At 47.9% G+C, this 22,079-nt stretch overlaps 1 protein-coding gene across 2 annotated transcripts in view; it reads left to right on the top strand.

Annotated features, from left to right (window-relative positions):
- The window catches only part of IL2RA (interleukin 2 receptor subunit alpha), a 39,738-nt gene extending 18,419 nt beyond the window's left edge, over positions 1 to 21,319 (top strand). Inside the window, exons 2-8 of one of the 2 annotated variants that reach the window (XM_031444781.2) lie at positions 8,271 to 8,462; positions 9,985 to 10,089; positions 12,248 to 12,463; positions 13,595 to 13,672; positions 14,046 to 14,117; positions 15,273 to 15,339; positions 19,192 to 21,319. In XM_031444781.2, the coding sequence (XP_031300641.1) occupies positions 8,271 to 8,462; positions 9,985 to 10,089; positions 12,248 to 12,463; positions 13,595 to 13,672; positions 14,046 to 14,117; positions 15,273 to 15,339; positions 19,192 to 19,216 (755 nt within the window). In that variant the 3' untranslated portion in view covers positions 19,217 to 21,319. Of the gene's footprint in view, positions 1 to 8,270; positions 8,463 to 9,984; positions 10,090 to 12,247; positions 12,464 to 13,594; positions 13,673 to 14,045; positions 14,118 to 15,272; positions 15,340 to 15,718; positions 15,884 to 19,191 lie in introns of those variants that run through there. The other variant, XM_064479305.1, reaches the window with a different exon arrangement.
- The last annotated feature ends 760 nt before the right edge of the window (positions 21,320 to 22,079 follow it).

The raw sequence follows: 22,079 nt of genomic DNA, 5'->3' as shown, positions 1-22,079 counted from the left end.
ATGGACCAAACTCCGTAGTTTAAAAAAATTTATAGAAATCCAAAGGTCATGTAATGTTGATAACAATTCAATACACCAGGAAGATATACACTTGTATGTATCCAATAACATGGCCTCAAAATGTATAAAACAAAAATTGACAAAACTAAGATACGTTTTTCTAGCCTTGACATCACCTGACTTGGCATTACTCCTACCTGATTCTTTTTGGAAAGTTTCTCAGCCTAGTCTGCGAAATTCTTAATTTGTACTCCTGCTATATTTGTGTTCAATCCAGCTGCTGAGTCCTTTATTTCAGCTGCTTTAACCAAACTCTAGGTTTTCTTATCCCTGCCTCGTATTTCCCATATTCTTCCTCATCCCTTTTAGGACACTAAAAGCTTATTAAAAATTCACATCATTTCTGGTCTTTTGTTTCTTCTTTGGCAGGTGTCGGCTTTTCAATTTGCTGTTCTTTCTTTCTTAATGGGAGCTTTCCTCACTGGTTTATTATTTTTCCCTTTTGAGATCATTCCCCCTGGGAATATGAACCCAAATGTCCTAGGAGAAGAGCTGCAGGCTGGCCCCAGATGCGGCCAGCTGGTGAGTTTGGAATTAGGAGAAGGTAAGACATTCTTGGCTAGAGGGGTCTGTGGTTACAATCTGAGCCTCTGTGTTCTCAAAGTATATAGTCTGCAAGCATTTCTTGAAATTGAACAGTGAGCCTCTCTCTTCAAGGAAAATAACTCACAGTATGATGTACTGTGGTAAATTTTGAGGCTTGACAATGACAAATGATAAATTTTGATTAAATGATCAAACTGGAGCAAGTTGAGAATTTTGGAAACCTGTGTTGCCAGTATGAACTTGATCAGTTCCCAATACTCAAAAATTTTTCTGATGAGATCAGAGGTGACACGAACAAATCTGACTTTTTTTATGATATGTAATGAATGTGTCAGTACTTGGAAGATCAGCACAACTCAGTGAACCATTTCTTTCCCAAATGACTGATACATGGTGCTAAGAGGGGAGGCGTGGGCGCAAGATCCTCTCAAAGAGCTAAGCAGATGATTTCAGTCTAACAGGTCACTGACCTGCAAATAACAACGGAGGGACACCCCCCTGTGCAGCTGGTGTCAAAGAGCACCCACAGCTCTCTGAAGGGCTGTTAAAATGCCTCTCCCTTTTCTAACAGTGAGAGGCTGGATCTTCTTCATTTACTTTAATCAGAACAACATACTGAACGGCTTGAACACAGAAAGAAATGTGAGAATCCACCTTCTTCTAGTGAGCCAGCCGTTTTAAAAGTTTGCAAAAATGTAAAAAAAAAAAAAAATGCCTCTCATCTCACTACGGTTTTTTGTTTGTTTGTTTTAGAAAATATCATTTTTCACAAAAATTATTTATGTTAGTGTACTGGCTTGCTACTGTTATCCTAAACTGAATTAATAAATATGTACTTTTGAACTTTCTCAGTTTAAATTTATAATGATGGTAAATAACAATTGATATAACCCATAAAAACAAAAGCTTGGGGCGGGGGGGGGGGCGGTCCTCAGTAATTTGGGGGAAGTGTAAAAGGGTCCTGATACCAAAAGCTTTGAGAATCACTGCCTTCACCGTATTGGTTGTTAAAAAACTGAAATACTTCCAAGCTTGTTGGTGAATGTCTGCTACTTTGAACCTCTCAAATGGCCCTTCTCATTCCCTGGTTCCTCCCATATATCAGCAACTGAAGTGTTAACACGTGGCACACAGGGATCCCACCCCACACACACACCCTCAGCTTCATCCCACACTGGAATCCTTCTCACTGGTTCCTGCCCCTGCGGTCCTGCTTGCTCAGTATTCTGAATCTCACTCCTGCAGGGAAACCAACCGCACCACCCTCTGAGCTTCTGTGGTGATCTGAGGTCAACGCAAACCTTCTCTCTACACTTTGGTCCTCTTCATCCTCGATCTTTCCTGACACAGTTAAGTTTGCTATTTGAAAGAATTTCCTGAAAGCTAAAGTGAGATTTTTGTAAAAGGCAGCAATTGTGGGCTTCCTCGTGGTGCCTGTCCCGTCACCTCGGGCTGTGTTACTCGGGGCAGTTTACTGAATGTCTCTGAACCTCAGTCTCCTGCTGTGGAAGCCATAGTGACAATGTCTACCTTTCAGGGTGTAGTGAGCCCTGAAGGTGATCTGCACAAAGGAGCAGCACCCAGGCGGGACTCAGGTATCAGAGTTACTATTATATAGATAACCCCAAATGGAGGGCCCGAGTTCTCTGACTTCAAAGATAATGATCTGAATTAAACCACAACATTTCACAAACACTTCCCAGTGACCCAGATAGGTCAGCCATAGCTCTGCCTCCTAGCCACAGAGACCCTTCCAAAGCTGAGTGAAACGCACACTTGTTCCTGAAGACAACAATTCTACCGGATGGAGAAGCACAAACTGGGAGTCAGGGGTCCGTCTTATTCCCGGGTTTGGGAATTCAAGGATCGACATGCAGCCTCAGTTTCCTTATCAGCAAAATGGGAGATCAACCTAGATTATCTCAGGGGTCTCTCCCAGCTCTCAGATCCTAGGAATCTATTAAGAAGAATAATCAACATGTCCTATGGTTTTTGTTTTTTGTTTTTTGTTTTTTTTGCACCAAAAACACCTGTTTTCTATAAGGCTCAGACTGCTGGTTGGGTTCCCCAAGGAACATGGAGACTGTCTTTGCCATTAGGTACATCTTGGGGTTCTCTTAGGTCTGACACAGAAGACACATGGCTTTAGGTCAAGAACCATTTCTTTATCAGGTGCCCCAAGCTGTTGATGGATTCCTGGGTCCCATGCATAAAGCTTAGGAAAGCATCCCCTAGAAGTTTCTGCGCTTGGAGAGTCAGTCTAATGTTCATCCCCAATCTCTCCTGCGTGGATGGTGAAGAGGAAGGACCTAGGGATGAGGCCATGTGTGCAGTGCTGGCTGGCTAGTACAGGTAAACATAATTTGACCTGGATTCACCCACAGAGTAAAGACTTGTCTCAGCCTCTGTCCACATCCTTTTGAAGCCCCTTCCTTTTCCTTATCTTTTGTGTCACTTACATGGGCCACCAGGGCCCGATGAGCACTCTCTTGTTTTGAACAACATCAGAAAAGAAAAAAAAAAAAAAAAAAGTCACCAAGCCCACAACCGTTTTCACCCCCCACCTTTCCTCCAGCCAAGGGGCGAGTTTTCACTGCACCCTCTCAGATGCTTTGCGGGGGAACAGAGTGCGGGGGAGGCAGGCCTCCGGGAAGGGGCAGAGCAGGGCGGGGGACGTGGGGCCTGGGCTGTGTGCTGACTGGCTGCCGCGCCAGCAGCCTCGGGGAGCTCGTGAGGGAGGTCTTAGCCTCCACACTCGCCCGATGGAACCCAAATGTGCATTTCACCAAGACCCCCAGGTGACGCGTAGACACAAAGTTTGAGAAGCTCAGCTTCTGAACAACTGAAGCGGGGTCCTACCTGTTGTGGAGGCTCTGGCCTCCTCCTGGCTCAGGGACTGACGGCCTCCAGGTGTTGGCATGTCTGGTTAACTCAGGGGACACAATCTCTCAGCACAAAACTCACCTCAGCTCTAATTCCTTCTAAAAACAAAACAGCAGAACACGGAGGGGTTGCCATCTATGCGGCAGTGGAGTCGAGGGCAGATGGAGACACAAGATAAAGGCTGTCAGGGTTCCAGCTCCAGTGGGGGTCCCCTGGTCTGCGTCTCCTGCTCCGTCTCTCTGCTGTGGGACGTGGCCCCGTGGAGGGAGAGAAGAGAGTACCTCGTTCCAGCGCACTGCTCCTCTCCTGCTAGAAGCCCGAGCAGCAGAAGCTGCCCAGAGGCCCCTCTGGGAATGGTGGCAGGTGGTGATGGTCTGGTCTAATACTCAAAAGGAGAGAGTACATGCCTGGGAGGCAGGAAAGCTGGTTTGAATCCCTAACTCTGTTGCTGTGCGTCCTACAGATGCCTAAGCTTCCCCTCCCTAGCATGGGGGCAGTGAGATGGAGAAGTCGTGTCTCCAGCAATCCGCTGGAGGGAAAGCGTAAAGCAAAACAGCAGAGAAAAAGAAGCCAAGAGAGTCCTAGGGTCCCTCGCCCTCACTCACCTTCCCCCCAGACACAGCCCAGACCGAGGTGGCTCTCAGTTACGGTCGCTGATGTCAGCTGAAGAAGCCAGAAGCAGACACAGGTTCCTGCCCTTTGGTTGAGCAATGAATTCCTGGAGGCAACAAACCTACAACTATCCCAAAGGAAGATGCACCTGGGGACAGTGTTTCAGGGACAGTGATGGAGGCGGGGTGGGCGCAGGGAGTGGGACACATGGGGTCCCACCTGTGTCTTCCCAATTAAAATTCCTAGCAAAAATCCAAAATAAGATGAGAAACAGTTTCAACCTCAGAAGAGCTCAATTTAACTCTCAGTGTGAGTGGAAGCCCTGGGGATTGTCAGGATTAATAAGGCTCTCCTTCCCCTCTGCTACATGAAAGGTAGAAAGACTGCATCCATGTTCCTCTGAGCCTGTGGTAGGATCCCCTCCTGGGGCCCCGCCGTCCAAGCTCTGAGCATTTATCCCAAGTCCCAGCTCCAGGTTAGTAACGTAAAGTATTTCCTCCCCTCCATAGGCGGTACGCACATCAAAGACTCTCAGAAGACAAAATGACATCCAATCCAAAAACATACCAATAGTTAAAAATTACAGAGAGAAAAACCCTTCCCTTCCCACCTTCAAAAATAAATTGCTGTGTTTGCCCCTTGAGCTTCCAGACCCACTGTGGTGTGAGCTGGGGGGGCGGGGGCGCAGGGTGGGGGGTGAGCGAGGGGGTGGGCAGAGCTGAGAGCGGAGGACAGTTTCCGCTAGAAAGTCAGAGCCAGCCGTGGAAGCCAGAGACAGAGCTGGGAAGCTGGGTGCAAGAGAGAGGAGGAAAAGCCTCTGTCCCTGAATTTCAAGACTTTTCAGAGCTTTCAGAGAGGGAACTTAGGGAACTGGGGCAGCTGCCCGGCTGCAGGGGAAGGAAACTCCTAGGTGGCAATGTAGGGAAAGAGGATGCAAAGATGTCCTGCTGAGTCACACCTACGGAGTTGTCCTTCAGTCCTCCGCTGCAAGATTTCAGGAGGGAAAAAGTGTTTCATCATCCTGTTTTAAAGATGTACTGCTGTTTCTGACACTGTGCTGAGAAGCACTTTTTAAAAAATCCCAGATTTATTCCCATTAGATTAAAAAGAAACACCCCCCCCCCCCCGCCGGGGTACCACTCCCACACACTCTCCGACCCCCACTTTCTTCAGATGTTTGGAACCCCCTCGGCATGGTTCTAGGGAAAAGGGTCACAGCCAAGCTCTTCTCCGGTTCTGAGCTACAGGCCAGGGAAGTTCCAGTGTTTCTAAATTCCGGGAAAGATGCTTTCATGAAGGGAAAGTCTGTTGGACTAAGAGGTTCTGGAGATTTCCCTTGTCCCCACATGACCTCCAGAGATGCTCAGGCTAATTTATGATGGTCCTGGGAATTTCCACGGCCTCATTTAGCCTATCACCACGTAAATAGTTGTTAAGGACACAAAGCTGCCCAAAAGACAATCTGTCTGCTTCCTTTTCAAATTTCTATGTTTAGAAACCCTCTTGGCTTGTGGTTGAATTGTCAGATTCCAAAGGCATCTGAGGTCAAACCTTAATTATTTGTGCTCATGGACAATCATGAGAATTGCTCAGTGTACTTCTTACTGAGTTTTTTTTGTTTGTTTGTTTTTTGTTTTTTGGGGAAGTAAAATTACTTGTAGTAAAACACACAGATCTGAAGGGTACAATTTGATAAGTTTGGGCTGTTAACCAAAATTTCAGAAATGGAGACCTGATTAAAATATAAGAAGGCATCTGTTTGGGTTTATCAGGACTGCCCAGGAGACACAGATTTAAGAAGCCCTTGAACTGCGTCCCCATCCCCAGCAGCTACAAACTAGGGGAGGCTTATAAAGACAAAATAAGTAAGGTTCCAGTTAGTGACATGATTTGTTCGTCAAGAATTCCATGAGAGCTGGCAAGAAATGAGGGTGCTTGTTAAGTAAGGGTTGGTTGGGGTCTGAAATGGTTGCCAGTTACAGGGGGAGACCTTGAAACCATAAGATGCAGCTGCTAGCACATGTTGTGTCAGAAACAGCTGGCGGTGTCCTTAAGTTTGACACAGTTCAGGGAAAATTCCGGTTCTCAGTGGTGCAGGGCCGTGTCCAAGACCAAGTCCTGACTCCGTTTCTTTATGTCCATGAACCATGATTAGTCCATTACCATTTCAACTTGTCATCAGGGCACATATGTCCACCCACGTAACCAACGTCTCCATCACCTCCTTCCCGTCAACCCCCGCTGCTCTGTACCCTAGCTTTGTCTTCTCTTGAACTTCATGTAAACGGAATCAGTGTGTGTATTCTGCGTCCGTCTTCGTTTGTTCAACGTAATGTTTGAGATTATTCAAAGCTGCTATAAATGTTTTGTTTTAGCCTTTTTGTAGACACATGCTTTCACACCCCCTAGATAAATCCTGAGGAATGGAATGGCTGGGTCGGAGGGCGGGTATATATTTAACTTCATTTAAAAAAAAAGTGAGTTTTCCAAAGTAATGGTTTTCTTTTGCACTCCTACCAGTAATGTGCATTCTAGTAGCTCTGTGTCCTCTGCAACATTTGGTGATGTCAGTCTTTGATCCATCGTAACCATTCTAAAGGACTATTTCATGGTGGTTTCCAACTTGCTTTTTTTGATGTCTAATGATGTTTAGCGTCTTTTCAAGTGCTTACTGATAATTAAATACCTTCTTTGGTGAAGGGAACTTTCAAGTCTTTGCCCATTTAATTATTGGGTTATTTGACTTTTAGTCTTAATTTGTAGCTCTCTGTATAATGTGGACACAAGTCTTTTTGTCTGATTACGTGTCGCCAAGATTCTCTCCCAGTCTATCACTGTCACTCATTTTTTTTCCAGTTCCTTAATGTCTTAGGACGAGCAGAAGTTTTTAATTTAATATTCTTTTATGGTTAGTGCTTTTGGTGTCTTCTCTAGGAAATCTTGGCATGTCTGTAGCTTGCAAAGCTGTTTGCCTTTCTTTTAGAGGCTTAATAGTTTAACCTTGTATGTTTACATCTATAATGTATAGATCTGGTATATGGATCTTTTATGTTTAGAAATGTAATCAAATTAATTTTTGTACATGGAGTGAGGTTCTTTTTTCCCTATACATTTGTCATTTATTCCAGAAGAATTTGTGGAGATTTTTCCTTCCCTCATTGAATTGCCATGGTATGTTTCTAAAAAAAAAAAAAAACCCAACATGTGTGAGTCTATTTCTAGATTCTCTATTCCGTTTCATTATTCTATGTGTCTGTCCTTTTGCCCATATATACTGTCTTGGCCACTGAAGACTTACATAAAGCTTTCATATCAGCCTGGACCTGGTGCCTGTTGTGCTGGGTGGCGAGGCCCCTGATTCTCACTCTCTCCTGTTTCCTGTGGTCCTTCCTGTCCACTTCTCTTATCCTACCTGTGGCTTTTCCGTAAAATCTCATCTCTTAAAGCAGGAGAACTTGTCATCAGATATACAGTGGAATCGTCGTTCTGATGAGACCAGTACCTCTTCCCCCTCAGTAGCTGAGCGCTCGGCCGTTTCTTTGAGTACTTTTAGTGGGAAACCAGTGACCTTTTTTTGGGCCAAGGGAGAGTCAGGTCTTCGTGGTATGAGGAGGAATCTGGTAAACTCAGAGGTGCGTAGGTGGGTGAGAAACACACATTTCCTACTCGCCAGACATTGAGTGAAGCACTTCACACATATTTCTCCAAAAAAAGGAAAAAGCCCTACAGAAGCATTCATTGCAGAAAGTTGGACAATCTTTATCTCCTGCAAAGTATCTCTCACAGGCACACGTTGTCCCTCAATCAAATCTACACGGCTTTCCTCTCTTCCTTTCTTCATAGCCCTCGGTCCTTCTCTTTCTAAATTCGCTCAGCATGAAGCATATTTAGAATAAAGCCTCATTCGTTTCCATTCATTTAGTTTGAAACACATTGTAGTTTGGAGGTGAACTTGGCTGAAGTTGAATTGTGAGTGATCTCTGATAGGAAGGTTTCTAAAGAAATGCGGTGACAGCCTTAGTTTCTTTCCAGGAAAAAGTCGGGTACCTGTAAGCCCCTTCTATGAAGCGAGGAAACGTGTGATTAGATTATTGCGTGGTGACTACGCCCATGCTGGGAAGCTCCTGCACTCTTAATTCGCTTTTTGTTTTGTTTTGTTGTTTTGGCAGGGGTTTGTCTTCAGGACCCACCAAATATCAGAAATGCCACGTTCAAGATCCTCAGGTACGAGGTCGGCACCACGTTAAACTGTGACTGCGAGAAAGGCTTCCGCAGAACGAGCAGCAGGCGGCCCTACATGCTCTGCACAGGGAACTCCAACCACTCTTTCTGGGAAAACAGATGTCAGTGCGACCGGATTTGTAAGTGTTTCCATTCGTAACCGAGGAGGGAGAGACAAACACTGTAGCAAAGGGGGAGAGACAAACACTGTAGCAAACGGGGAGACACAGCTTCAACTTTTCTTCCCTCCGCCCTACAGACAAAAATCGGCCAGCCCCATCAACGTGACAACTAATCTTAGTGGTTCTTGGAATAGTCATCCACTGAGCAAATATGTCATGAGAGCGTCCTAGTTCCAAGGACTGTTCTAGGCACAGGGGATATGACAGACCCGGCCCCCAGGGAACTTACACTTTAGGGGGAGGGAGGGACAGACACGGTGCTAATAGTTACTAAACAATTAAAAATAATTCTAGTTCACAGTGATGTGACTACAGCTAAGGGTACTGAACTGTACACTTAAAAATGGTCAATATGGTGAAGTTTATGTTATGCGTCTTTTATCACAATATTTTAATTGAAGTATAGTTGATTTACAATGTTGTGTTAGTTTCAGGTGTATAGCAAAGTGATTCAGCTTTTTATATATATATACACATATATACACACACATTCTTTTTTAGATTTTTTTCCATTATAGGTCATTACAAGATATTTAATAGTAAATTCTTGTTGTCTATCTGTTTTATGTATAGTGGGGTGTATCTGTTAACCCCAAACTCCTGATTTGTCCCTCCCCTCCTTTCCCCTTTGGTATCCGTAAGTTTGTTCTCTCTGTCTATGAGTCTGTTTGTTTTGTAAATAAGTTCATTTGTGTTGTTTTTTTTTTTTTTTAGATTCCACATATGAGTGGTATCATACGGTATTTTTCTTTCTCTTTCTGGCTTACTTCACTTAGTACGACAATCTCCAGGTCCATCCATGTTGCTGCAAATGGCATTATTTTATTCTTTTTTATGGCTGGGTAGTATTCCACTGTACAAATATACCACAGCTTCTTTATCCAGTCATTTGTCCATGGACATTTAGGTTGTTTCCATGTCTTGGCTGTTGTAAACAGTGCTGCTGTGAACATTGGGGTGCAGGTATCTTTTTGACAAAATCTTTACAACAAAGAGGCGTGTTACAGGACAGGTTTTTTTGTCATTGCTTTGGGATGGCTTCTCTCTAACTTTTAAATGAACTGCTTTGGGGACACAGAGGGGTGGGTGGGTGGCCTGTGGAGTTATCACCCTCGTCATAGTCACACTCACTCCCAAGCCCAGTGTTGATGGGTCAGTGGCCAAAAAGGAGTCCTTTTAGGGGAGACACACACAAAAAGAATTCCACCAGAAAAATCTCTGTTCTTTCAGAAATATGTATAGGCCATTGTCATTATGTACACAAATCCTGACTGACAGGCCAGTGCTGGGCTGGCCATGCACGTGCCCCACTGAGACCCCCCCCCCCCCGGGTTCATCTTCATAACCCCAGCCCCCCGTGTGGCCAGGCACATCACAGGTGCTGGAAAGGCACCCTTTCTGAGTGACTGAACGCAGGGAAAGCAGTTTCTCTTCGACGCATTTGTGACGTTATCTCCCTCCTTCCATCCATACTCTCCAGCCTCCCCAGTAAAACAAGTCACCCCCAGACCCGAAGAACAGAAGGAACAAACACCTACCGAAACGCAAGGCCAAATGCAGCCCACAGACCAGGTTAAGCTGCCAGGTAAGAGGTGACTCTGGACGAGCCAACCATCCCCTTGCAGGCATAGGATGCGTTCCCCAAAGGAGGAGAGTCTGTCCCACTGTCCCCTTTTCTAAGGACACTGTGTGCAGTGTTTGCAGGCTGTTTGCCCAGCATTTCAAGCCTCTTACAGCAGCCAACCTGGGCTCTGGGCTTCCTCCAGATTTGGGAGCTGGCCAGATAGAATTCAACTCACTTCACTTCACTTCAAAAAGTGCATCTGGGGACTCGCTGTGCCAGGCACTGCGGCCAGAAGATGCAAACCCAGTAGACAGTGGTCCCTGCCCTCGAGGAAATGCTCTGTTTTCCCTTTAAGTACCAGACAGTGTCCTCCAAGCAAAGCAATTTAGATGTTTCTTACAGGACAGGGCTGAAAAGTGTGCGGTGCCACACCGGTGAGTCTCGAAGCTGCGGGCACACCTCTCCCCGCCGATGGGCAGTGGGCAAGCAAGTGCCCTGTTACCCAGTGGCTGCCCCAATGTTCCAAAATTAATGATGTCGAAGTCAAGACATAACATCAGGGAGAAAGAGAGGCCATTAGGAAGAGCTGAGCTTTGCGGGGACCAGCTGACCTTACAAAGACCCTGTGGTCTGACGCTCATTTTATAACCTTAGAAAGCACTTCACCACATTATACATGCCTGCATTCAAACCTCAAAGCCCAGTGAGTCGGGGAGCAGGAAATATTACTTCAATTCACTGAAGAAACTGAAGCACAGAGACATTTAAAGACTTGGCTAAACTCATGTAAGAGGACTGAAAGCAGGCTTCGGGCCTCCCAAATTCCAGTAGGGATATTGCTGATTATTTAAACTAGTTTGAATTTACCTTCAGCCTCTACTAATTAAAAAACAAAAAGACACAATGACTATTTCAGGGGCTGTGGGCAGCATGAAGTTTCCAGCCCTTTCCACTCCAACTTTGCGCTGGAACGAGGTTTCAGGACACGTCTAGGGGCTTCTTTGTCTCTGCTTCCCCCACATTTCCCTCCACAATTACTGAAAGTTTTCTCAAGAGGTCAGCGTGTGCCGTCCTTACTCAAGAGATAACCAGCTCACTCTGGCTAAAGGATGCTTCACAGACTGTCTTAATTTGGAGGTTTTCTCTTGGAAGCAGCAAACCCAATTCAGATGGGTTTGGATGGCTATGAATTTTGCCGGCTGTCAGGCAGTCTGAGTCTGAGACTAACGCACAGGTTCGGTGGTGATTTGCAAGGCACTGCGGTAGAGCAGACTGCTGGGGCCGGGACCCTCGGTTCCTGCTGCAGAGGGGTTATAGGGGTTACAGGTTATAGGGCTCCTGCTGTTAGAAGGTATGTTGGGTGCTGGAGGTTGTGGAAGGTCAGAGCATACACGCAGCCTCCCGTGTCTGGGGTTGGAGGAGATACGTGTTTCCACATGTCTAGATTGGGGGGCGGGGAGAGCATGGACTCTGAGATTAAATTAGAACAGGACACAATCTCTGGGGTTAAAGGTCACCCAGGCTTGGTTTTAGTTGTGTGAGTGGAAAGTTACTGAGCATGGGGAATTTTCAGAGGCCTTAAAAGGGCTCACATGGGGCGGCTTCAGGCATGGCTTGATCAGAGATCAGGCTCCATTTGTCCAAGACGACCTTGGTGCTCCCCTCCTCCTGGCTTTGGATTTGTCCCCAGTCCTTCCCCATGGTCCCAAGATGACCACTAGCTGCAGTTCGAGGGTGTGCTTCCTCACTTAGCACTGGGGACCCAGGTGGTCTCCACAAGTTGGCTTGAGCCCGCCCTCAGCCCTCAGCTGAGATGACTCTTTCCACATCCGTCCATTTAGCAAATCCCTCGCCACTGGCAGAAGTAACTGCTCATTCCTCTGTGTTCACAGAGCAAGCTGTTTCTCAGCTGTCACCCTCCCCACGTTCTGCCTGCACACGCTGCCCCGCCCAATCCACTGTCTGCTCCTTGTGGGGGACTGGGTTTTTGTGCCTTTCCACAGAGTGCCTGACATGAAGATGTTACCAATACTCATTGGTTGGTAGGAAGGAAGGAAGGAAAGGAGGGAGGGAGGGGGGAAGGACAAAGAACCAAGGTCCAGTCTCTAGAAAGAGGCACCTTGGATTCACTCTCAGCGCCTCCCCAACTTGCCTTTGGAACTTCCTTTCCTTCTTCCAGGTCACTGCGAGGAGCCTCCACCCTGGGAACATGGATCTTTGAAGAGAATTTATCATTTTGTGGTGGGGCAGACGGTTCACTACCAGTGCGCCCAGGGATTCAGGGACCCGCGGAGAGGCCTTGCCAAGAGCATCTGTGAGATGATCAGAGGGAAGATGAGGTGGACGCAGCCGCAGCTCAAGTGCAGAAGTGAAACAGAGAACAGTCAGTTCCCAGGTTCGGGGCTGCTCCCGTGCCCCCCCTCCTCCGCCGCCGCTTCCCTCCGGCAGACCAGGCTGGAATTCCTGAACAACCGGCCACGTGATCTTGGGCAAGGCTCTTCACCTCCTGGGGCCGCTGTTTTTCTCACTCTAGAAAATAGACTAGATAAACTGCAAGATTTCCATCACCTGAGGTACCCCGGACCCTGAACAGGGAAAAGTAGCAGGAGATGGAAGAGGAAGAAAGGGCTTCCGAGGACCCCGGGTGCCCCCTCCCCAGCAGTAATGCTGCCCCCTTTTCTAGCTGGTCCTGAGACGCCCCTTCTTCCTCTAAACTCCCAAGGCTTCCTTGCCTTCAAAAAGGAAAGCCCAGCGCGCCGCGCACCCCCTTCTAACCTCCTGGCACCAACTTGAGCGCAGTATTTGCGCAGCCACCAGCACGCCCCTGCCTCCGGTGCAAGTCCCACCTGAGCTTGGACGCAGTGCAAATGTGCAGACAAAGGACTTCCCACCAGCAACACACTCATTCACACACACAGACAAGCCGCCTAACTTGAGGTCTTCTGCTACTTTCATTCTGAAGCCGTGTTACCATTTCTCCGGGCAAGTCCCTTACACGTGACACTGTCAGCGGAGTCTTCTCTCACCCCGGGTCCCCGGACCCCGTGCCTCCTTCTTGGATCCTCTGGGGAGGCTGTGTTTCTTTCCCGCCCTCAGTGAGCCACGTGGCCTGCTGGCCGTGCCCACCAACAACGGGGAACCTTTCACAGAGAAAAGCTATCCTTTTGTGCATCTCTGCTTTGTTTGACAGTTCAGTGGTATTTGTATTCTGACGACCTGTTTCCAAACTGCAGAAGGAAACCAGGGTTGAGTAGGAAGTCAGGATGAAAGCTGCTCAGAGTTCCGTGGAAAGCCGGGGTCGGGGTCACAGGTCCCTCTCTCCTGCTCTCCTGGGGCCACTGACCCACCTCCCTGGGGCCCTGATGGAGAGCTGTGTGTGTGGCACCCCCAGATAATGTGCCCAGAACCAAGCGTCACACCTCAGCTAGTGCGTCTCGGGTCAGCTGAGGTGGGGGGGAGGGGTGGGTGTGAGCTCCCCACCCCCCACCACCTTCAGTTCCACAAGCATCCTTACTCTCTCCCCCAGGTGATGAAGATCCTCCGCTCAGCACCGAGGCCCCTCCTGGGAGCGAAACTTCCCATCCCTTAACAACCCAGAGGACAGGTACTGCAGGTTCCACTAGGGTTTCTTTGAAGGTGAAGCTTGGCCATTAAATCATCATGTGGGGAAGGGAAGAAGTCCACCCAGAGCAGAACAGTTCCCCCCAGCAGAGGGGTCAGAGTTGCCAGCAGGTGCCAGAGATGGTCACACATCCGCATCCGACCTCCCAGGCCTCCCACGCGGCAGGTGTCAGCGGAGAAACAAGACGGGATGGGGGGGCTCCTCAAGGCGGAAGAATGAAGAGCTTGCCCAGCACTCCCCCAGTCTCTCCATCCGCCTCCAAGGGTCTAGCCTCCCGGGAAGCCAGGGCCTCCCCAGCCCCGAGCAGTCCCATAACTAGAATAAACTAGCGTCTTCCCCTCCGTCTTTTGCACAGATTTTGAAGAACACACAGACATGGCTGCCACCATGACGTCGTTCATACTTACAACTGAGTATCAGATCGCAGGTGGGTAGTGAGCAAACGTGCCCCAGATAGAGACCATGGGACTAGTACTTGGTGGGTTGGTGAGCTGGTTGCTTAATTAGTTTAAACTAATTTTTTACACTATATAAGACCAGTCCAGATAGTAACATAACTTGGAATCACAGGACTCGGTTGTAGGTAGTTGTATGGTCTCAAACCATCCTCCTGACCAGATGCTAAAGGACAAAATAGCCAGCGCCTGGCTGTGAGGGGTGAGGCCAGGCTGGAGGGACGTGGTAGAACCAGGGAGAGAGAGAAAACACAGAAACAGAGTAGAATGCCGGTCACCAGGGACCTGGTGGGGGAGGGGGGCTGGCAAATGAGAAGATGTTGGTCAGAAGACACACACTTCCAGTCAGAAGATGAGTAAGTTCTGGGTCGAATGTTCAGCGTGGTGACTAGTTAACCATGCTGCCCCGTAGACTGGAAAGTTGCTAAGAGAAGGAATGGTAAAAGAAATGGTAATTTTGTGACCTGATGGAGGTTTTAGCTAACTCTGTGGTGCCCTCACTTTGCAACTTACAAGTATTTCAAAGCAACTCTAACATGCTAAGCGGAGACAATGTTACACGTCAATTCTCTCTCAGTGAAGCGGGGAGAGGAGAAAAACAGGCTTTGAGGCACATCTAAGATAGACAGACAGACAGACAGACGTGATGGATGTTTAGACACACAGACAGACAGACAACTCGACAGTTCCAGGACCACAGGAAAGTAGCATCTGAGAAATACGAACACTTTCGGAAGGCGCTATAACGTGTGTACCGTTTCTCTTTATATTTCAACATTTCTTGCACCCATCGCCAGCCTCACTCAAGGCCTCTCCAACTGAGGCCGGGCCTCTGAACCTTTTTAAAGAAAGTGCCTGTCAGCTCGCTCCCTCCAGAAAGAGCGGAGCCCCCTGAAGAAAGGCTTGTGCCCTTTCAGTCCCCAGACCCCAGTTCTGGGGGCGCCTCCCCAGAAACCCTGCGGGGGCGGGAGCTGCATTCTGAAAAGGGGCGGCAGATGGACGGAAGGACCCCGCAGCGCTCACCGGCCCGGGAGCCCTTTGCCGAGGGTGGGGGGACGGACTCACGGGGGACTGGCTTTCTCAGCCCTGGGCTCGGGGTCTGCGCTGAACCGCCTCTCTGTCGACAGTGGCCGGCTGCGTTCTCCTGCTCATCAGCATCCTCCTCCTGAGCGGCCTCACCTGGCAGCGGAGATGGTGAGTCCCGCGTGATCCCGGAGGCCCCGCCCTGGGACGCACCTGGGCAGGGGTCCCCTCCCCCACCCCTCCCCCACCCCTCCCCCACCCCTCCCCCTCCTCCGCCAACCGCCTGCGTTTGGGGAGAAGCAGAGGGCAAACAGCCAGGCTCGAATTCCCAGAGTCAACCCAGAGACTTAAAGCCGCGGGGAAAGGGGAAAGCCAAGGAAACGACCATCCATTGAGCACCTACTGTATGCCAGGCTGGGGGCTGACCTTCCGAATAGTGTAGCGACCTGTCTTCTCAGAAGCCTTTGGAACAGCCACCGCTTAGGCAGGTTAAGCCAAGCAAACAGGGTGGCAGAATCCACGACTTCCGTCCCCCACGCGTGCCCCCCAGACGCGCACACCTGCGCCCCCTGCACCAGGAACCTGACCCGCGTGGCCCCTGCGTGACCTCGTTTACGGGAACTCGGATTCTCAGCCCAGGCTGAGAGCCACCGGAGAGAGCATAAAAACACCAATGCTTGAGCGGGACCCCGACAATGGTGCTTTTTTTTTTTTAATTGAGATAAAATTCATCATTTTAACCATTTTAAAGTGCATAATTCAGTGGTTTTTAGCAATGTTGCGTGTGCACCACCACTACCTAATTCCAGAACCTTTCCATCACCCCAGAAAGAAGCCCACACTTCCCAATTCCCCAGGTCCCTTCCCTGACCGCCCGTGATTTACCCCCCACCTCCACGGGCTTGCCTGGTCCGGACAGTTCGCGTGACTAGAGTCATACACCCTCTGACCTTCTGTGCCTGGGACTTTTTTACAAGTTAGTGTTTTTGTGGTCATGTTGGGGAAATCATGTGTAGCATTAACGGGACCAATGAGAACAAAACAAAATGTTACAAATGTGATATTTGTGATTTGGGATAAAATTTCCAGTGTCTTCATGACACATGGATTCAAAGGGTACAGGAATGAAAGTGATGTACTCGGGGAAACTTAGACAAGTCAAAAAGTGGCCCTGTGATGACAAACACAATGATATTTAAGATGCAAGAAAAGAGATTGTTTAAAATATACTAATTCGCAGTAAAAAAAAAAAGTACTTCTTAAAAAGCTCCTCCAACGCATCTAGTATGCACACATCAGTTTAGGTAGCCCCACTGCTGCAGAAAAACGTGGTACAGCTCAGTTGTGACAGCAACCTGCATCCCGCCCGGCGACTAAGCAGCACTGGGAGAGCTGGAGAACTCAGGTTGATTACGCCAAGGGGCCCAGCGGAGTTAACACTCTAAACTCCGGACCCCGTCTGTACGTTTACACAGGCTTTTATAGGCTGCCAGTTTACACTTTGCAACATCATATGCAAATAAGGTATAACAAAAGTTGACTAATTAGGAACAAGCTTTGTAGAAATGGACCAATCAGGAGGGAGAGAAATAACCAATCAGGAGTGAGCTCAGGGAACCAGTAGAATTTTAGGGGTAAGTTCCACTTTCCTAGGAGTAAGCCGTTTCAGCGGCAAAAAGCGAGATAGAGCCTCTGGGCTAGGGAACCAGATGGTGCTGGAGGAGAGCAGTGGCCCTGCCTGGGGGTCCTGCCAGTCTTTTTTATGGGGCTTCCCACCTCACCACGAAAGGCGGGTGGTTCTGAAAGTTGAGTGCATCAGCCTCTCCCAGTGGGCCGGCCCAGAGTCTCTGACCCAGCGGGCTCAGGGAGGGGCCTGAGAAAGCACTTTCTAACAGATCCCCAGGTGATGCTGGCGCACGTTTCCAGGGACCAACTTGGAGGACCCTGCACTGACTGTGACGAATCAATAGAGTGAAATCATCACTCACACACACACACACACACACACACACACACACACACACACACACGGCCAGTCTCTCCCTCCGTTTAGACGAGGACTGTAAGGACCTACTATGTGACTCTCCCCACTACCCAGGGAATCCCCTACCCCCCCCCCCCAGTGCACTCTGCCAACCCTGGCATAAACCCCCAGGAAGACCTTGAGAAGACACAGATTCACCCCCCAAAATCCCAAAGCTCTTTGACCCTCAATCTTGCCTACCCAGAGAGAAACCATCAGAGTCCTTCCATTCTTTTTTTTTTTTTTAAGAAGCAGAACTTCATTCATTTATGTATTGAGGAGGGGAGGTAATTAGGCTTATTTATTTGTTTTTTAGGTGACGGTACTAGGGATTGAACTCAGGACCTTGTGTATGCTAAGCATGCACTCTACGACTGAGCTGTACCCTCCCTCCTCCTTCCATTCTTATGCTGATTGTCAGGCCCACAATAGACTCTTGGTTTTATGTGAATTTAAAAGCACAGATTATTGCCATGCAAAATATAAGCCCTCTAGGTTATGAGAGTAGGAACTGTTCACGTCCCTGGCAGCCTACCACACTCTCTGCGTGCTGCTGACTCGTGGGATGTATTTCAGGATTACGTGAGGTGATGCGGTAAAGTGCCCAAGGCTGTCAGGACTCAATACTTAGTTCCTCTCCTTGCTTCACTGACAGGACTTGATACCTGTCAAAAATCTTTCTATTTGTGAGCTTAAAGACCCAAAGCCTTCAGAGACAGAGGGGATGAAGCTATCTGGGAGAGGTAAAGGTTTGGAGTTAATGTTGTCAAACAAAGAACTCCTGAAACCGTGAGTTCCCACAAGATCTCCCAGAACTGCAATCTCCAGGAGACACAAACGGACACTCAGATTGACCCCTCTATGGGAAGAGCTGGTCCAAAATCCTTCCTAGCATCGAATTTCATCTGAGGCTGCCCTCTTGTGGCCCAACAGAAGTCCTACATGTTAGGGTTTCATTATGAGCAATTACCGGGAGCCCGCAAAGGGCCAGAGCTGGCAGGCTTACACCGGCTCCTGAGAGCCGAAAGTTAGATCTTCTGAAATTCTGCAAACTGTTCTTAAGCATAGCCACTATTAAAAATTAAAGTACATAAACTTGAAGTTAAATAAGTTATATTAAAACAAAGTTTTCAAAATTTCAAAATTTTCAGTCTTCAAAATTCATCACTTTCTAATTATTTCACTACATTTTGCTGCTTTCTGTGATCTCAGCATGATTTGCATCCATGTATCCCTATCGAGGAAGTACTCGATGTGTGCTGGTTTCATCCTGCACATCTCTCCCCAGTTCTGTGTTCAGGGATTGGCAGCCTGAAACTGGGCGTAACGGGAAACCATGGAGACGGGCAAACTTCAGAGAGGGTTGTTAAGCATTTCAGAGCACAGCAGTTCTTGGGGCTCCCATGGGCGCCCTGCACAAGGCAGGAGGTAACCAGATGTTCCCGCAGGCTAAGTAAGGGCTGGGCAAAGTCTAGGACGTGGGGCGACTCTGGGCTTTAGAGTGTTGACGGTGGGGCTGTAGTCACTGCGCACGAGGATGAAACGGGAAGTGAGGATGGAGTAGTGTGCCCTGAGGGGAGTCACCCCAAGGCAGAGCCTGTCCTCTAGTCCCTTCCCTGAGACCACGGCCTCCACACCCATAACCGTCCAGCTCCCAGGCTCTTCCTCAGCGCCGTCACTGCACTGTGATTGAATTAACATGCTGTGAGAGCCACGGGGCTGCTGTTCTTGGCTTCTGGAGGGATGGCGAGGCCTTGAGGTCAGAGTGTGGGAAGGTCACCATATCCTGGGACTTTAAAGTTAGCAGATCAGGGATGCTGTGTTGTACACCAGAAAGTGACACATTGTAACTGACAGTATTTCAACTAAAAAAATTAAGTTAGCAGGTGAATCAATGGGGGCTTATGTTGAATGTTCTACCCTGTCCGTGTAGGGTGGGGACCACGTTTTCCTCGGGGCCACATTACTCTTGTGATTATGACTTGATTGCATCACTACAGGAAGAAGAGTAGAGCAACCATCTAGAAAACGAAGAGTGCTGAGAAGCCAAGAACAGCCCACCGAAGCCATGGACCACAACCCAAATCGAAGATGCTGAACACTCATCCAAGAGGCACCTCCTGCGGTGCCGGGAGTTTCGGAAAGCCCTGAAGCCACATCACAGAACACCAGGCACCTGAAGCCCCATCGGCGCCAGCTCTGTAGCATCAGCGAGTGAGCCTGACCTGTGTCCAGGCAGCAAGTCCCAGGCTGCTGGAGGAACGGGCAAGAACCCTTGAAGTCTTGGTCTTATTTCATGTATACGTGTTAATTCAAGCACAGCCAGCGTGGAAGTCCCTCCACACCACACACAGTATAAAGAAAAGTCACTTCATGCTAAGGTTTTCCCACCTTCCCTGTTTAGAAATCCCAAGGAGAGCCCTCGCACTAATGTAAATAGACAGGCACAGGCTCTGCCCCGCGTCACTGGACCACGTCCCTCGATCTTTGTGGATCCTTTCCCCGCCTCCGGGTAACTAGCTCGTCCTCCTGGTCACACCCTTTCAGGAATGCCCTCTAAGAACTCGGACTGGGAACTAGGGAACCTTTTGTCCTTAGCTCAGGCCTCTAAACTAGCTGCCTTGCACTGAACCTTCAATGTGGAGTTTCTGCAGAACAGAGGCCGTGGTGGGATCATCTCTGGGTGACACCCACCGAGCGCAGCCAAGGCCTTGGGACTGCAGACTTCAGCATTTGAAAGGATTTCACAGGCGTTAATGTTGGGAGAAGGATAAATGATGGGTGATTCCTGTCGGAGAGCTTTGGCTGAACATGACCGGGGGCCTCTTTAAGAACTAGTTTCTTGGGGATGGCTATAAATGTTACTCTGCCTCTAACCTGCAAGAATTTGACGTTTACAGACAGACACAAACGCGCACATTGCCAAAGAAGTGCTGTAAAAACACTGATGAGGGAGCAATACATTCAGTGTTTTAAGAAAGGAGAGAAAGAAGGAAGTAAGGAAAGCCACAGAGATTATCCTGACAGAAGGTAATTATGGAAGAGGTCACACCAGTGGTCCTCACACCATTAGCCAAACGTTGAGCAAATCAAAGTCACCTGAGGCCTTGATAAAATGCAGACAGCGCGGCCCATCTCCAGGTTCTGAGTCAACAGGTCTGGGGTGGTGCCCGAGAATTCACCTGCTGCTGGTGATAGCTGGTCCTGGGACCACACTTTGAGAACCGCTGGGTTTATACCTCCCCAGGCCCACCCGCCCTCCTCTCCTACTGGAAAACTCAGCGTCAGGTGCTGAGATGTCAGTGAAGGTTCTTGTTCAGACTCTTGTGTAAGATCTTAGTTCTCCAATCAGTTGACTCAGATGTCCTGGTTGAATAAAATCACCTGATAATGAGATTAAGGAAAATTTTTAACTAGCAGCCAGTTTTCATTTCTGAAAGGGCAGGAAAGCAGGAAAGCGTAACTTAAAAAAAAAAAAAGGGCAAATGTCAGCAGGTCCATATTCCAGATTAAAGAACTCTTTTCTGTCCTTTCTGTGACCTTGAACCAAGTACAATCAGATTCCACTGCCAGCATTCCCCCGAGTATATATGTTTTCTGGGCAAACTAACATTGAGAGAAATCTCAGATTAGAAAAAAAAAATTAATCTTATCTATCTTACTTGAGTAAAGCTGAATTATCATTACTCATTTTGGGGAAGGGGGTGGTCTATGGGAGCCAAATTTTTTTCATAATACAGTTGAGCCTTGGAAAACACAGGTTTGAACTGCGAGGGTTCACCTATATGTGGATTTTTTTTTCAATAGTCAATCCTCTAGTACTACACGATCCATGGTTGGTTGAATCCACAGAGGCAGAACTGCAGATACAGAGGAACCATAGATACGTAGACACTGGGGATACAGAGGGCCGATTATAACTTACACGTGGACTTTTTACTGCAGGGAGGGGCGGTGCCCTAACCCCCCATTGTAATCACAATGCTATTTACTTTTTTTCATGATCCTTCTCTTACCAGTGTACGGGGTGGGGAGCGGTGCCAGAAGCTACATATGTGATGCTGTCATCACTCTGGTGTTAACATATAATGAGTTTGTTACTGTTGTTTATAAAATAATTAATACATATTTTTTAATTGCTTGGTTTTAATGTCTAAGGATGGCAAATATCACTAAATGTAAGTACATAAACAAAAGGTTTTGGAGCGTCTCAATACTTTTTAATAATATAAAGAGGTCTTGAAGTTAAGCCAGAAAGAGAAAGAAAAATACCATAGGATTATATCTGGAATCTAGGGGAAAAAAAGATTCAAATGAGCTTGTTTACAAAATAGAAACAAACAGACTCACAGACATAGAGAACAAACATGGTTACCGGCGGGGAAGGAGGTGGGAAGGGATAAATTGGGGGTTTGAGATTTGCAGCTACTAACTACTGTATATAACATAGATATACAGTTCCCTCTGTACAGCACAGGGAGCTATACTCCATATTTTGTAGTAACCTAGAATGAAAAATAATACGAAAACAAATATGTGTATGTACATGTGTGCCTGGAGCACCGTGCTGTGCACCAGAAACTGACGCAACATTGTAAACTGACTATATTTTAATTTTTAAAAAGTGGTCTTGACAGATGGCTCACAAGTATCACGGGTCATTTCAGAAATGCAAACCAAAACCACAGTGAGATAGCACTTCAGACCCACTGAAAAGACTTTAGGGGGAGAAAGAGAAACAGCACCTCTCGACAGGCATTTGGAGAAACAGGAACCCTCACACGTGGCTGGTGGGAATGTGAAGTGGTGCAGCCACTGTGGGACACAGGCTGGTGATTCCTCAAAAAGTTAAACCCAGCATCGCCAGCAATTTCCCTCCCGGGTATGT

This window comes from Camelus dromedarius, chromosome 26 (genome assembly GCF_036321535.1).
Source record: "Camelus dromedarius isolate mCamDro1 chromosome 26, mCamDro1.pat, whole genome shotgun sequence".
Classification (NCBI taxonomy): domain Eukaryota; kingdom Metazoa; phylum Chordata; class Mammalia; order Artiodactyla; family Camelidae; genus Camelus; species Camelus dromedarius.
This window is presented reverse-complemented; position numbering and strand designations above follow the sequence as displayed.